The sequence below is a fragment of the Mercenaria mercenaria genome, chromosome 2, assembly GCF_021730395.1.
Source record: "Mercenaria mercenaria strain notata chromosome 2, MADL_Memer_1, whole genome shotgun sequence".
In the NCBI taxonomy this organism is placed as follows: Eukaryota; Metazoa; Mollusca; class Bivalvia; order Venerida; family Veneridae; genus Mercenaria; species Mercenaria mercenaria.
In genome coordinates, this window is record NC_069362.1 from 70,921,906 (window position 1) to 70,940,210 (window position 18,305).

The following is an 18,305-nucleotide window of genomic DNA, read 5'->3' on the forward strand; positions in this document are numbered from 1 at the left end:
GGAGGTAAAGAAAACAACAACAACAATACCCTCTAAAGTAAATACACCATTGTGATCGTCAATATATAACACTTGGGTTCCTATTAAACTGTGAGTTTCACGCCCCTAGGTGGGATAAAATGATGTTTGTTGTGTTCATTTATTGAACATCTTAGTCCTTCCTCATCATTTAACTTGAAAGTATCATATAGAGCCCATATTCCTGATTAGACATTTTTCAGAATATGGTCTTGATAACATATGAGCTTGAAAGTTTGAAACTCAGTCATTTCGGATGAACAACTACGTAAGTCTGAATTCAAGCACAACCTTGTGTATATAATACATTTCATTTCATATGCCAAAACTTAGAACTCAATTTCGCATATGGGTCATGATCAGTCAATAATTAGGTCATTAATTACAGCAATAAAAATCCTGCTTACACTATATAGACAATGTTTTTTCTCCAACATTCATGACTGAAAACCCATCAGAATGTCTGTTTGCCTAGGGTCTACAACAAAGACACAAGTATCGTTACATCATCTCCTGTTCAATCAGTACTACATACACTGTTTTGTTTGGCGCGGAGTTTCCTTTTGCTGCATCTTGCAGCAACTTTCGTACTTGTTCATAGTGTTGTAGCCGAAGTACTGTGTTCTATGTATATAATATATAATAGAATCGGAGGCCAACAAAGGGTGGTTTTATTGTGCGTATGATATAACCCGTGTTGTAGTAGTACTGAATTTATTAAACCAGAGACTTGTATTGCTCTGAATTTGCTAAATTAGCGCAGGCTCGCATTGTACGATTTCCTTAAATCCACCACTCACGCTTGCTGCATGCCCTGCTGGAAGGTAGTGATGTAACTTCTTCCAGAAATGACTAAGTAAGATCCAGTATGAAGATCCCTGTTTCAAGATCTATAGCAATGGGGTATGTACATGGACTATGTAAAATAAAAAAAAGCGGAAAACCACAGGTCGCCGAACACGACATAAACGAAAATGCTGCAGGCTCGGTTTGTTTGAGCCTGTTCATTAACGGTAGTGAAAATGCAAGCTACCGCCCACGCCCTCTAGTCCCGGGTTGAGCAGGACTCAACATTTACACATGTTATAAGTATCAAAATACAAATTAAAGACATTCGCAGATGTATTGATACGGCGGTGCACATGGAACCTTTAATGATGCATAGAGTGTAATTCTATGAAAAGTGGCGTATGGTCCCCAGATAAAGTAATGGTTTTATGGCACTGTATTGTAACGTTCAGTGACAAAACCACAACCTATGTGTTTTAACTGGTAAATTGTGAACGACATCCTACTCGTAATCACAACCTTGTATTAACAAGATATACCCTCCAAATGAACCTCTGACATACGTAATACTTAAAAGGTACGACTTGTCCAAATTCACTTTCAAGGAACGCAGTCCACAGATGTGCTCATGTAAATATATATTTAAAGTAAACCATGCACTCGATAACATTGCAAAAGTGTGTGTGAACAAGGGAAACATCATTAAAGATCAAGCGAAACGGGAAAGAAACAAAATAGCTGATCAGTTCATTGGGCGTTAAGAACTGCCTGTAGTGAAGTATTCTGTCTTCTGTCAGTTCTACAAGACACAATCCATCGAGGAAACATAGCATTCAACAGTAAAATCGCTAAACACTACACATGCGGTGTTTGTAGAAATATTCAGGTTATAACTCCTATTAATAAACTTCCAGGTAATTACGCCTTTTAATAGACTCTCTTATGATTTTACGGATTGAAACAAAGGAAACAAATGTTGTAAACAACATTCCAATTTAAATATTTATTAATTGTGGATCAGAGGAAAAGACAAGAAGGAATGATGTTATTTATTTGACGGTACATGGTGTAGATACGAATGGATTAAGTTAAAAGATTCTAAAGAAAAGAGCAGCTTCAGCAGATTGTCTCAAATGTAAAGCAAAGTAAGCTGATTTGGCGATGCAGCACGATAACACTGGGAAAATATATTGTACATGGTCATAGATAGTGTATGAATAAAGCAGAGCTCACAGAATGGCCTGACTTATAACGCCATCACTAAAGCTTTCATGTAAGCAGCGGCGGTAAGAGCAGCGTATGGTTGCCAGTCTTTCGTGGTCCCATCTATATAATCACAGATACCTCTAATAACTAGAAAACTCTCATTTCTGTTGCCTTCTAGAGACTCCAACACAGCCTCAAAGTCCAGATCGTAGGCTCTGATATTGCTTTTTATGGCAAAATCTGTTCTAGCAACTTGAGTCCTTGACAACAACCTGCCACTTCCGATGGCTCCATAACTAATATGTGGTACCCCCAGTTTTAGATCGTGTTTCATTGGGGGTATGGGATGTTCGAAACTAATACCTGAACTATCATTTTGTCTTATGATGCGCAGTTTTTTATCCGATGATGGCCGTTTAAAGCTTGTCTCCTGTTTCCCGAGGATTTCTTGGCCTTCTTCAATATAAATATCCCAAGGCCGTGGTTTTCTCCATTCAGTTTTAACAATCGACTCTAAACTCATGGACACATTTTGAAGAGTTTTGTTTCGACATGAAAAAGGTCTTGTTGTGTAGACATATCCCCTGCCAATTGGATCATGGGTTATTCTGGCACAATGTATGTACATCGGGTCTCTTCTTTCTGTAGTCATTGATACAACTACGTCACCAGGTCGCACGTGATGGCTGTAATTTGACGGCATGGGGACACCACCGGCCACGCCTACCAGTAACACATGTTCAACTTTGTTGAATGAGCCTGAAATAACAAATCTCTAAGCCACTTTTATTCGAATATTTTATCAATTTCTTTAAACTTTCAAAATTTAATATTCCTTTTTACGTGATATACTAGTATACTTGTATCCATCCCTGGTTTAAAATATGTTCATTTAAGAAGGAAAATTTAATGTAATAAGTCAAGTTTAATGTATATGAAACTGAACCTGACATTTTTTATACATTATCTTTAATAAAACTTTAAAAAGCAATGTAGTAAGGCTGAGTATAATGGTGCACTTATACTTCCTTGCTATTGGGATAGGCCTTAGGTGTGAGACGTCCCGGGCTCGATTCCCGGTCAGGCCTGAAGTATTTTCGGGCTGTTACATTTCAGCGTATCTTGAAGTTTAGAAATTCAAATGGTGGATATGTAAATACAATAAAGTAACATGTTTGCATAAAAAGCAAAAGATACACTCATATTTGTTTTTTATTTTTCAAATATACCTAATATTCTAGTTATAGTGTTTTCTGCTGATATTCTCGCGCTCTGGTTGGATGTTGGATGCCTGGATAGTTTCGTGCTGACAACTTTGAACCGACCAATTGTACCAATCGTGTACACCTGCGACTCACCTGCAGGCAAACATAATTGATTAAACATTTTATGTTCTCATACTGTAATATGTTCTTTCCCTGTACGTTATAATTGTGTTGTATACTGTTGCAGACTATTTTGCTGTGTACGTAAATGATGATTATAAAATATTAGGCACTTTTAAAAACAAAATTCAGTCTGCATTAGTTTTTCTAAATAGGAAGAACGAGACATAAATTGAAACATTACTGAGGGGCATATCGGTACTTAAATAGATGACAAAATTAAAAAGTGTGTTTATAACTGACTGCAAATCAAAACTGAAGCTTCTTATGTATACAGTGTATTAGCTATGATGTGTTTCAAATAAATAAAACTATGTATATGACTTCTAATAAAATATGTCTAAAACAAAGATAACAAATAAAGTAATGGAAACTAATGTAAATATTTTGCATTAAAATTGGCAATACAAACATTATTTATCTATGTAACCGGACAGAAAGTACATGTATGTACGCTGTGATCATAATAGTATTATGTCAAGTACTGATACACTACCAAGTCTCAGAGTGATTCCTGTGCACAGCTGAATAATATTAAGCATGGTGATGGGTGAAAACATTTCCAGTTATTGATGCAAACCGTTTTTTTTCTACCGGTCAGTAGACCGGTAAGTTCAAAGTAAAACAGAATTTCTAGACTTTGCCGATATGATAAATAATTAGAAGGACATATATAATCATTTAATTGAGACAACTAAAACTCTTTAAAAATTGCTTTTTGAATAAACTAACATTGCAAACAGGAACACGGACGTTTAGACTTTACAATATGTTTTAGGGCATTACATGGACATTAAACACACAATAAATTACTAGACTGTGGAAGACATGGACAAGTTCTACACACAAAAGCTCTAAGGGTACGAGTAAGTTCTACGTACTAAACGTGCGGTAAAACACAAAAAGAAGCACCTTATTGAACAAATTGTGTAATTTTCCGTTTTTCTACAGTAACCATTTTTTTAAAAAGATATCAAACAAACTGAAAGTTAGTCCAACTGAGTGCTTCTAAAAGAGAAAAGCTTACCTACAAAACTACGCCGAACTGAAGACACAAAATAAAATACATATGTTTTAAACTGACTCTCCTGTCGTAATTAGGTTGTGTTATTTTTAAAAGATATGATAAATAAATTGCTTATAACTAAAATCGAGCAACTATAAAATTAGTCAAACCTTTATCACAACTACCCTGTAACATGGCTACTCAATCACAGCTCCACCGCCTACAAGAGGTTCTGTGAATAGGACTTCTCCATATTTTCGTGGTGGAGCAATCACTCGATTTTATTTTTAAACAATGGAGTGCAATTTACAGTTCGTAAACTATTTTTGTCAGCAAAACTTCTTTACTTTTGGACAAGGTTATTACTCTTGTCAGGAGCATTGGACTATACTATCTCACCTTCGGTTTTGTACTTGACAAAGGTTGTTTTATCATCGATCATGGCATCAACAGCCAGTTTCTCACAATAAAGTGACGTTACTATGGCAATAGTTGGCTGCTCTCTGCCCGTTAACTGGGGGAGATCCTTGACAAGTTTCAAGTCTGAAAAGTCAATGCTTTAAAGCTAAGAGCCAATAAAATACCTAGATAATTATTCTTTGAATACAAAATGAACAAAACTACATCAATGTATCAGTGCAAAGTATGTTATGTTTAACCATAGCAAAAGCAAACAGCAGAGGTTTAATTATTTGCTGAGATCATACCATGTCCTGTTCCGTGATGTATTTCATACTGTATTCTCAACCATCTCCCAATCTCCACTTCCCTCACATGCTGACTCTTCTCCAGCTCTTTCATAAGCATCACTAAAGTTCCAGAGTCCAAGTTACGACCGGCTGTTTGCCTAAATAAACAATAGCAATACATATTACATAGTCTGCTTTAAATACGCTTAAATTGGAGCGGTTCACGCGTGGATCCGCAAATATTAATAATGACTTGAATATCCAACTGTGATACGGGTATATAATATATCTTTTTATGTATTTTTGTTGACTTGCCTAGAAGCATTCTTGACATTGGACACAAGACCCGAACATTTCCAGGAAAATCAATTGTCAAGGCAGTCAGATGTTAAAAAACATTTAATATCTCAAGGACAAAAATCTTCATAAGAGGATCAAAGATAAACACGTAGGTACCTATTACAAACTCCAAGAAAGAGTATGAAGAAACGCCCCTAAAGTTCTTGTCATCTCTACATAAAATACTGACAATAGTATTATATAATTTTTAAGAGATTTTCCCAAACATAAATTAGTCATCAGAGTTTTTGAAGTCAAAATGTAGGTTCAAATAACTGTATGATTTTTTTCCTGTGATATGATGCACTGCTTCAATTTGCCTCTCTTTTTTGTCATATTCTCCTCCATTAGTCCATAACACTATAAACTGTTTTGGGGTATAGACTCTCATCATAATGAGTAGGCAAACCATTTCAGCAGAAAAAAAACTCAATTAAGCCATTATCAACAAACTGTCAACATTTCGCTTCTGTGAAAATTCGATCTGCTAAAATTGTAAAATTCATTCAATTTGCTCCAAAATTGGAAGAAATATTGTCAAAGTAGCAAACAGCTTGGAACCTGATCAGACGCCGATTTAATCGGCGTCTGATCTGGTTCGAAGCTGTTTGCAAAGGCTGTTAAATTCGCCTGCAGCAGGCTAAGGGTTAAGGGATATTATCAAACAAACTGGGTCAACATTTAGCGGGGCCTTTCATAGTTTTGTATTAAATTTTACGAAGTCTGTATATGTGAAGTCTCAATATTTACTGCAGCTTGGAATGATTTTAAAGAGGCACTATCTTTATACAAATTCGATACACAATTACTTACAAACAAACTGCTCTCTCGGTTTACCCCAACACTTCTAAGGAAAATACATAAGCGTGACAAACTGTACTAAGGAAATGACATCTTAAAATTGCAAAAATCCTTTAAGGCATTCAAAAGCAAATTCGACTTGCTTAAAGACTGTATCGTCAGTAAATTCCAGGTCATGCATGGAATGTGTCATTTTGTATGGTTACTCCTGGACATGCAGTAACAAAAACATTTGTTCCTACGTTAAACATAATACTGTAGTGCAAAAACTTTGGCGTAGAACTCTTGAAAATCAACGATCTCTCTTGATAAACAAAACACTAGAATCGTTTTTGTTAACTTCAATTGCTCAGTCTACAACAGTTGTTTTAGAAAACTCTTTTCCCAGTCACAGCCTTAGTCTATATGCTTAACGGATGACTTCTGTACCACTGACTATGTTTTTACAATTGCACTGTAGAGTTTTGATTCTTTTAAAACTCCACCTCCTGAGATCTCTCTCACTTTTAGCTATGGTGCTATAACTGTTGAAGATAAACGCCTCTCAGTCATAATATTTTTATTGTAAGACAATACGCCGTAGATACAGATGCAGAGCTAGCTTACATGTCGTACAAATCTCATGAAATAGAAAAGCAGATCGCTCAACACGACAAAACTGAAAATGTTGCAGGCTCTGTTTGACTGAGCATGTTCATGGGCGGTAGTGGAAATGTATGCTACCGTCCACGCCCTCTAGCCCAAGGTTGAGCAGAACTTAACATTTACACATGTTACAAGTACAAATAACAATTTAGAGACATCCGCAGATGTGTTCTTACGGCGGTGTACATGTAACCTTCAATGACACACTAGAGTGTAATTCCATGAAATGCGGCTTATGGTCCCCAGTTAAAATAATGGGCTTGCCCTAAACGACACGTACGTGAATCTTTTACAACACAGACTGTGGTACGAGTACGTAAACTTAAAACAACACGGACTGTGGTACGAGTACTCACGTTAAAATGTCTGGCACAGACTGTGTGTTTGGGTAAGCATCTTCCAGACAGTGTAATATTCTTTGTTTCTTCGCCAACCACAGGATCTGTTTTCGGACCCTAGATTTCTTTGCCTTCTTGCTGTAGTCTGTCTCCACCTCTGATAAAACAAACATTAACCAAGTTGTAATGAAAATACACCGATCATTTTATTGCTAATACACATTTATAGGCTTAACGTTCATTAAGAATAATCTTTTTACAGCTACGACAAAAATGTTTCACTAAGAAAATGCACATTTACAAAAATAACTTAAAAGATGTAGATTCATTTGTTTTACCTCCCACAGAATTCTATAATTTCAGTGGTTAAAAACCCTAACGCCTGGATCCCCATTTGTCATACTGCCCCATATAATTATTTCCTTGGAGGGTCAATAACAAACCCATTAATTAATAGTGGTGAAATTGCCAGTTACCTGCTGGCAATACGTCTGTTCCGCTACAGAGTCCATGAACAATGTAAAGGTAACTAAACGCCACTAATTTAGCAAATTGTTTGCTTCATTTATTTTTTTTCAAGTTACAATCATACCCATAAGTTCTGCAAATTCAAACTGGCCATGTGACGTGTTGTCAGTGGCAACAGCCAATGAAGTTATATCAAATCGTTTGTTATCTGGAAGATTCCATTTGAGAAACTTTCCGTCACCGTAGTGTGATCCTCTCCCAACTTCTATCTTGTAGTCACCCCAACTTATCCAGAAATATCGCAGTTCCTGCACGAAATTCGTATCATTCCATGAACAAAAATAAAAATGTCATTGTAAGATATCAAAAGTAGACACAAAAAAATGACATATCGATATCTTATAGTTTATGATTCAGTTAATTCTATCAGTTATTACATTTACATGTTTGAAAGTTATGTCCATAAAAAGATAGAAATAAATCAAACTACACATAAAATCTAGATGCTTAGAAAAATCTAGAACTTGTCAAAAAATAAAATGTCAAAGACACTCTTCTACTGGTTATTAACATATACGAATTATGATCTTTAACATTTACATAAAACATTACTGGTACATAATTATTACTCCGCTTTTTAACATCATTGCAATACGTAAATGAGCCTTTTGTATGTATTTCAGGAACGATTAACCCACTTACAGATCCACTGAGAACATTGGCAGTCAATGCCTCAGCCCTCACACTTCCCTCTATCCCATCCTTTATCATGGACCTTGTGTTGTGTTCTGCCCCTATCACAACCTCTATTGTCTTTTTGTGAAGTTCTCCGTAGTTAGCTGACAGAGCAATATGGGCGTCACATTTGGCTTTGATCATAAATGTTAAATAGGTTTTGGTGTTCATGGAAATTTCGGGTACAAAGTTGTACTGATAAATGTCGGGAGTAAACAGACTCACAAAACTCTCTGAAATATATGCACAATAAAAGTAAAAGTAAAACCTATGAACTGCTGGTGATGTTTTCTAGTTAAATTCAAGAACAAATCAAAATATGAGCCGTGCCATGAGAAAACCAACATAGTGGGTTTGCGACAAGCATGGATCCAGACCAGTCTGCGCAGACTGGTCAGGATACATGTTGTTCGCTTTCAGAGCCTAAAGCAATTAGAGAAACTGTTAGCGAACAGCATGGATCCTGACCAGACTGCGCGGATGCGCAGGCTGGTCTGGATCCATGCTGGTCGCAAACCCACTATGTTGGTTTTCTCATGGCACAGCTCATTAATGATAAAGCGTGCGTGATAAAAACATGCCATGATGGTGCCGTTCTAGTACTTAAACAAGACAAGACATTTCGTTTTCTTGATATGTTTGATCATTGTTTGTTTGTGATTTTACAGAAAATAAATCGTTGACAAAACAAACTAACGTGAAATACGACATTTTATTTCTTGACAATTCAAAGGCATATAACTCCTAAGCAACTAATCTGACCTGATCGAAAGAGATCTAACTGGTATGCATATTCCCTATAAATATGATTAGGATTCCGTCGGAAATGAAGGTGCTCAGGGATAAAGCATGGGCACATAAGTGTGAACAAACAACTCGGATCTACCCCATTATTAATCTTAAACAAGATCTTATAGAAAAATACTTTCTGTGTAAACTGGAATATGATTGTTGAAGACATGACGGCGCTACAGTGTATATTTTAAAGGGCCATGATATTTATCGGTCATAACTCCACCAAAAATCATTTATTTGGCATATGCCGACGACATGCTATGCTATACTAGCCATGTTACTGAACTTTTCTACAATTCTATGAAGTAGTACGACATACAGACGCACATACAGACGGACGGGCGAAGAGACAGTCTGACAGACAGTACAAAATCAACACATCTCCATATGTATACAGGGATACATAAACAGAACTTTGAGGTGAGAACCTAATCCGATCATTGTCTGAAGCAAAAAATTGAATTAAGTCTTTATGTATACAATATTCATCAATTTGAATATTTTTATGTACTGGTTCGGACACTTTTCCGGACAGGACCAGTTTCCGGACAAATGTAATATCCGCTTTATTTCGTTGTTATTCATGTAATTGTTTCATCTAGATCATTTAGATATTTGTTCTTCACGTCTACAACAAACCACTATTTTATAAGGCTGTATAATGTTTTGGTTTTTGATAATAACTCACCTGCGTTTAAAAAACAACTTTCTGTCTTAACGGGGCATGAAGATAGCATTGCGCATGCGCAGTAGTTCACATATGCCGAGGTATCAAGTGGGGAAGAAATAATCAAACTACATAATGACTGTCTGCTGATAACATGTTCTACTTTTAATTTCACGCTAAAAGTTACGTAAGATGCAGGGCTGTCGATTTTTGCACTAATTTTATTCTATATCTATTGGAACTATCAAGAATCCGTATAAGACGTAATTCGAGTTTTTTTATAGTCAACCTAGGTTTGCTTTCGTAGCTGCTATTGAACGTCGGGTTATTTATCATGTGCAATTTTGAAGAGATGAATGATAAAGAAATGTGTAGAAATAGTTTAATTACTAATTTTGATATCAAATTAAGAACAAAACACCGTCAAAATATTTGTCCGGATACTGGTTTATCTGACGGGAAAAATAACTTATTTTAGTGACCCCATTTGAGGCCCCATGGAACCCATATTTTACGTCACAACGCGATGCTGATTACAACATCGGATGTGGAAGGAGCTGAAGTTTGTGCAGTGTGGGTTTCATTTATGTCAAATATTTTTTTAGGGAATAATGCAGCCGAAATATGAAAATGTGTCCGGAAAATGGTTCCCAACCAGTACAGTAATGTTGCAAGAAGAGACAAGGATGTACTCACTGACTGGTGGTGTAGCCTCTGGTGATTGAACCTTGGATACCTGCTCCACTTCTAGTTCTACTCTCTTTATCAGCAGATAGGTTTTCATTAGAATCATCGCTTTCTTCATAAAACACATGTAATCTAAAAATATAACTCTGATTCATTATACATATACATGTACATGTACACTGGAAGCATTGTTATCGTGGTATTATTACGGAATCAAAATATCACATATTTCAAAAAAAGCTTTTCTGTAACTACGTACTCTTTGGAAAATTTTCCGGATTCATCAGTTCCTGGAAATACTGGGAGAATGTTCTTTTCTTCGTTATGCCATCTGGTTTGCCCCTGAACCAGAACCTCAGGGTCCAAGAGTCCTGCACGGGCTCGTTATTGTGGTCCTTATTTACAAGGTAGGCCAAAAATTCGAGCCTGGCTTCTGCAGGCTCGCCGTTATCAAGATCTACAACACAAAACATGTAAAATTGTTACACTTTTTGTAGGACATACATTTTAAAAGTTGAAAGCAAGTTTTTTCCGTTTTATTAGATGTTAAAAGTTCACGTTTATCACTAAAACGGAAATATCACACTTTAAAAGATTACCGAAAACTTAATTATGGTTCGTTTTGAACATTTAATTTGACAAAAATTAAAGGCGGACATAAGCAAATAGGATGTAGATAAAATCAAACCTACTCGAGAAATCTTAGTTTAAACATATTTATTCCCAAAATAGAGTACATATATTTATACATATGACATACTGTAGTGAAGACAAAACAGGAAAGGATAAGAATGAAAGACAAGTCTTATAGAATTCTTCTCCTTTGCGGACAGAATATAACTGTATGGGCATATCGAGCTTAAATCTGTAATGGGGCTAGGAATAAAGTCTTAAGATATGAAAAAAAATATGAAAAAAATAATAAATCGCTGTGAATGTAAAATATGGAAAGGGGAAAGTATTCACATAAATGTAGAGATTAGAACAAGTCAAAGGTAGAATAGAAGAGAGAAAGTAGGAAGAAATGGGAATGTCTCAGGGTTGCTAAGCGAATCTCTTACTTTCGGAAATATATGAGTAAATATAGTCATGTTATCCTGATCAGATAGGTCTGGGTTTCCAAACAGAATAGTATCCAAGTCAATTTCGAAATTCCGCAGATTATTATCGAGACATCTTGAAAGTTCAAAAGGTTCCCCTTAAAGCAGCATGCCTCCAGATTTGGCTAAAAATAATATTTCTTTCAAATTGAAGTTTAGGGCATATTATGAACATTAGAATATGAATTTTTGTTTCTAAAATATTTTAAAAATTCCAAATCAAGAAAAAAAAGATGACCGCGTCGGGAATCGAACCCCGGACAGCCGCGGCCATGAAGGCATTTTCCCGTCGTCGTAACCAATAGGGCTATAGCTGAAGTTGTGAATATTGACTTCAAAATACAGAAATTCATTATCGAGACAGTTTACCTGGAGTAAAAGCGTGACAAACGCTTTTCGATTTTCATTGTAAAAAGTTGTAAAAACAGCAAATTTTCATGTGTTTCCGTAACATAAAGTTTGTCAGTAATTAAGTTTTAAAGCCTTCTTAAGAAATACAGCATTTATTTCAAGATATCTAAAAAAACAATTATTCATTTTTTGTTGTCGAACGATCTGCAGGCATGCCGCTTTAATACCAGGATATAATAGCTAAGATGTGTACCAATACGAAAGTAAATTTAACGAAGTGCGTACTGAAATATACTCTTACGCAAAAATTTCGTCAAAACCTGATTTACTGTGCTGCATTTCCTAATGTAAAATTTGACCTACATTGCCATCACCATATTAATGTGATGACAATTTAAGAAAAAAAAAATACAAAAAAATGTATTTGTAAAATATAAGGGGTTGTTTCTAGTACCTTACGTCGAATATACAAAGACAGACAAATGTACAGTGTATAATGCCCTATTATCTGCATGTTTTTAAACACGGAATATTGACATACTTTGAGATTTTTTGTTGATAAGAAGTCCTTTATACGGGCCTCCGGATACATGATGAACTTTGCCCCTGTCTACCTCTGTCACGTGGCGTCTGTCCAGCCTAACCACCGCTTTACTGTCGCGTTTGCCCGCCGTCAGAACAATCTCTGAAACGTAAAAAGTTCTACATGGTAACCAACCGCACTACTGATAAAAAATAAATATAACTTGGCGACTGTAATGGAAATACTCCTAAAGAAGGAAAAGTGAATAGTTTAAACCATTATGACCTGGTTTAAGTCCTGAACTAATAATCATAATTCAAACTTTCTTCTGGCTGTGTCGTATGGGGGTGTTACATCTGCATACAATATAGACCGATTGTCTAACCTCCAGAAATATCCTTAAAGCTGACATTATGACACCAGTGGAAATATTCAGGGAATTGGGGCGGCGAGTGACCTATCATGTGTACTAACTTATAAATCACTCAATGATATTACACCGCAATACAATCGTTTCCTATTGTAAGAATAGAAGCCTCAGATCAGTCACAAATGAACATCTTAAAATTCCTAGATCCAAAACAGTATTTTACGATAGGTGATTCTCGGTTGGTGGTTCCAAAATGAGGAATAAATTCCCTTATGAGATCAGAAATTGTGACACTTCAAGTCAATTTAAAAAACATCTTAAGCTTTTAGTTTTTACGCAATGTGTAATTGTGTAGTATGTTTAAAGTAAGCAGCGATGGAACCAGTAACCAGGGGATGCAGCACGACTTGCCGTACCATATAATGCTTTAAGCACTGGTGTCCGACAAGAGGGGTGAGATAGCCTCCGGGTGTAGAGTGCTCTAATGCTTGTTCGTTTCCGTGCATTCATTTTTTTCTGACCACCACCATCTACAATATCGTCCATAATATCATTGCATTTGTGTACACTGTTCATTCTTCTCATCTTCCCATTCACGAGTTCTCAGACTTGTAGATTCCATAAAAATTGTCATTTTTTCTACATTTGAAAAATGTATTAATTATATCTACACATTTCCTTTCCACGCGTGTACTTAGAGGCATTGTTTTCGTAGTATTTTCGTCTTACCTTTAAGAGGTGTATTATTCGTATGGAAGTTTTTCGCTTTCATCCCCGCCCCCAACCCCCACCCCCTTATGTCTCATCATCAAGTGTAATTGTCTTTGTAGGGTTCACATGTTGATGTGTTTTCTTCCTTACAAATATTCACTTTCATGCAGACATTGTGTTGTTTATTGCTGCTTCTTAAAAGTAATCCAGTGCTTTTCTATACATTTTCCTTAAGAAAGTTTAAGGTTTTGATGCAGAGACTACAAGTAACAATTTTTCTTTAACCATTTATATATACATAATATACTGTAAGGTTCTGATGCTGCTGAAACATTAAATTCTTTTCATACCACCAAATACTGTTTAAACCAAAAACTATTTAAGTCACTAAGTTTATTTTAATTCATGTCATATGTTACATATTAAGGACTGCATTTTGCCAAATATGTAATCCTCTTTACACAAAGTTATTATTATTATTATTATTATTATTAATATATAATAATTTATGTTACCTTCGGATTCATTCACGTTGACAGTCATCTGTTCCAGCTTGGATGAATGGATTTACTCCTAGGTCTCTGTAATATTCCAAAAATACATATGTTTAACTTAGTACTTTCGTTACCGTTCAGGTACATATAGAATTCGTTTTTCAACTGTATGATATACAAAGCTACAGACATGTGACACTTTTCTAAAGATGTGCAAAAAAAATAAATTCATAAAAGATGGTTTGTGTAAACAATGACTCATTAAGTACGCATTTTCTTCGCTGGTGTCCACGATAGATTATATGGACTGTCAAAATATAGTTCCCTATAGGCCTCATGTCATCACCAGCTTCCTTGTCATCACTCAGAAAAGTTTATCCAATATACATTTTATATGGGACAGTGAACAAAGTATGCTTTTCCGAGACATAGTATGGGAGATATGTTAATTCGAAATGTGCACAAAGTTTGGATATGATACGTGCCATACCAAGTAAAACATTAAGTTTAAAACTGACGTACTGAACCTATTTATACCACATGTAAAGATGTGTAAATTCTAAACACGTTCAAATATCAAATGAATTAATCTTAAATCACACTGCTGGGTAAATCCTGGATGGATTGAGTAGCCTACAAAGCGGCCTTTCATTTTTCTCTCTCCTCTCCTCTCCCCTTCTCCACACCCCCTTACCCCCGTTTACTTACACACACACGCCTCCACCAACCAGGACGAAACTAAGCATGCGCTGTAAGCGCAAAATAGTTTATTTACAGGACAAAAAATGTCAACATCTGATGAAAGCCATTAATTTCAGCAAATTCAGATAAGCTTTATAATCAACAACAGAAATATTGATTTTTGATGGCATGAAAATAATTTATTCGTCCTTCAGAATGAAACAAAAATGAACATTTTATAGTAACGTAGTTTCAATATTCATTTAATTTCTCTTAATTAAATCAACTCTTACCTGTAAAATCTTGTTATAATCATGAAATTTCTTCATTTATCCGATATAGTTCGCTAATATGTCTATTCAGCACTTCCCGGAATATTCCACCGGATCTTGGTATTGATCAGTTGAGTTGTTTCTTGCAATCGATGGTTGGCCTGCACGCTTTTAGAGTTATCTAACAACTTAATGCCAGCGGGACACGTCATATGGCTGATTTGGTGTTATAATTGCTGGTCTTTGGTATTTTTATTCAATGATGTTTTCCTCCTTACATGTAGACTTCATGTGGCATAAAGTCTGGTATAACCATTCCATTCCATAAAATCATAACATAATCTTAAATATGCATAATGTGTTAATGGCATCTATACACGCATTTCATTTTGCTACAAAGAATAACTAATAATAACAACAACAGTAATAATAATAACACACTTTCCTATAATACTGTCTCAGAGTTTTAAAATTTAGCCATTAATATGTAATAAAGGCAAAAACATTAATTGAACAAAGTAATTCATTGCGGTATAGCAGTAATTTTGGAATTATCAGATGTTAAAGGTATTTACAAGGGGCTAAATAAAAGTTATCCATAATCCTAAAAGCTCTGTAAAAAAAGGTCATTTTTAAACAAGTAAGAATTTTATGTTTAAAAACAACAAATATAGTTTAAAGAACAATATACATAATAAAAGAACATTATAAAGACGATAGCAAAGATGTGTAGGTAACTGAAATACATGGCAAAGCACCTTCGTGATTAAGAGAACATTATAAAAAGATAACACCACTTGATTATGAGGTGTCTTGAAGTGAAAAAAAAAACTAAATGTCTAGATAATGATGAAAATACAGAGATTGATAAAATGTAGACAAAATGGTTCATGGAGATACCAATAATAATAATATCTTTTATTTCCTCCAATTCTGAAGAGCATAACATATATACATTGTAAATGTCAAACAAAAGCAACACAATTCTGAAAAGCATAATATATATATACATAGTGAATGTAAAACAAAAGTACAATATATGCATGTACCTTGAGATCTGCCCATATATAAAAGCACATTGTAGACAATTTTATACATGTTAGTTTAAGTCATTTTTAGATTAGAAGTTCAAGTTCAGATATAATAATGACTAATTATCTAAGCATCAAATGCACCTGGACTTAACTCGAAATCGAAAACATAAATCCAAGGTATTGAGCTTACGAAAACGACAATACCAATTAATAACCTAATCTCAGTCTAAGTGCGAAAGCGAAATATCTAGACACAGACAGATTATTAAGGTTTCATTATTATACGTATTTTCGCATTCTATATACAAAAGTATTGAATACATAATCAATTATATGCATAAATACGTTCAGTGCACTATCAACAACCTACTGTACTACAATATCAAACAGATTACATATGGTCAAGAAAATGTCTAAGTGAATGCATGTGTAAGTACAAAAACATTCAGACTACTGTTGGCTTGACCAGAAGAAAACCCTTAATTCGGTACTTAGAAAACAGGTTTTATGAGATGATTCATGTGTTCTCAGAAAAACATTTTATAACAACACAAAGTCTACAATAAAAAATATAAATATTTACAAACAAAAACGTCAGAAAATATCAGTCATTAACTGAAACTAAACAGTCATTCAATACGCTAGTGTAAATTGCAACATATACGCCGCAATAGTTTGGCAATGTTATAATGTTTCAGGCAGTATCCATTCGTTTCTGCAGCCATTCTTACGAAGTACCAACATAGCTCCTTTGGAGACAAGGAAAGTATTTGTATGAACTTCATAATACCACGCTCTTTTATCATTGCGTCCCATAACTGAAGCTGAATTAAGTAATTCTCCGTACAAAAGCAAATCAGGTGCATAGTTATGTCGTCTGTCAAATATCCACATTTGTCACATCTCAGATTGAAACTCGTAGATATAGCTTGAGCAATACAGTTCATTATAAATGTGCACATTGACAGAAACTTTGGATTTACTATGGGTATTGACCACAGTATGCATGGACGTTCAACAGTTATTATATCGCGCAAATCAGGTCTGGTCTCATGAATTCGAATCACACGCTGAGCTGTCTCTGTATGCATTACCGCCTTTTTCAAAATAGATTTCCAGACAATTTTCGGCGGAAAATGAGCGGACAAAATAAATTCTATTAAGAAAGCTTCCAATTCGTATTTTTGAAATAGTCTATATATATCCGGCATGAAACCATAACTTTGCTTGTCATAATTTAAAAATCGTGTCAGCCTATGTAAAAAAGTCTGCTTAGCTAAATATCTAGCAGGGAGACGACATAGCTGCCCAAAAAACAAGAGCTTTTTATAATCAATAATTGTCTCCATGGAATTCAGACACATGGCACTTAAGCAAAAGTCTGTATTAGTATTTGCCCTAAAGCGCTGCATGACTTTTACACAAAATCTGTAGGCTCTCTCCAAGGCTAAGATATCCTGCTCTGAGTATACACTCCAAAGTTCACAGCCGTACAAAGCTTTCGGTAATACGACTGAATTATAAATAGTTCTCAAAGTGACAGGATTCAGTGACAATATATTTATCCTTGTATTACAAATACTTAAAAATGTTCCTCGAAGTTTGACACATGCTTCCCGCATTGGTTTATTTGTTGACATGAATTTATCACATATATGGCCGAGATGTGTATAGTCATCAGCTTCTTTTATCTGCTCGTCCCCCATTTTAAATGTTCGGTTTGACTTTGAGCTTTCATTTTCATTAAAAATTACAACAGCACATTTATTAGCGTTATAACGGAATCGCCAACGCTTTGAATAGTTATTACATATATCTAACATTTGTCCATTCCGTATTTGTAACTGTAACGGTGGCTGCAAAAGTCAGAAATTAAAAAGCAGCCACTCAGCGACAGTAAGCTTGTCTACCCACAAACAACAAGACTAAACAGTATTACTGCAAGGACATGGTTGCCGACGGTTACCTGAAAAGAATATTGAATAACGATGGCATTATATGTCGTGGCATTGCCAGGTGCAGTTCACCCATGCACGGGACTCTTCTCTCAATGTTAATATTTTTTTTATTAGAGGATCTTTAAATCGAAGAATTTCACTTTTGCAACGGTAATTATTGTTGTGCTCATCCTCTAATAAGTAGTGTATAATAGTATGTGTTTTAGTATATTTGTTTTGTAACTTTTGAATATCGTGACCTAT

The 18,305-nt window shown here is 35.2% G+C and overlaps 1 protein-coding gene across 2 annotated transcripts; it reads right to left on the reverse strand.

Annotated features, from left to right (window-relative positions):
* Nucleotides 1-1,771: 1,771 nt before the first annotated feature.
* Nucleotides 1,772-15,247, reverse strand: LOC123564258 (uncharacterized). Of its 2 annotated transcripts, XM_053536866.1 has the most exons (13): nt 15,092-15,247; nt 14,139-14,204; nt 12,561-12,704; nt 10,828-11,025; nt 10,578-10,700; nt 8,387-8,652; nt 7,809-7,992; nt 7,235-7,373; nt 5,112-5,251; nt 4,804-4,947; nt 4,426-4,443; nt 3,243-3,371; nt 1,772-2,772 (listed from the first exon to the last, which is right to left on the reverse strand). In XM_053536866.1, the coding sequence occupies exons 2-13, from the start codon at nt 14,164-14,166 to the stop codon at nt 2,054-2,056; spliced, it is 2,232 nt and encodes a 743-aa protein (XP_053392841.1). In that variant the 5' UTR covers nt 14,167-14,204; nt 15,092-15,247; the 3' UTR covers nt 1,772-2,053. The 2 variants fall into 2 exon arrangements, with proteins under 2 accessions (XP_053392841.1, XP_045213609.2); XM_045357674.2 differs by lacking the exon at nt 4,426-4,443.
* Nucleotides 15,248-18,305: the final 3,058 nt, after the last annotated feature.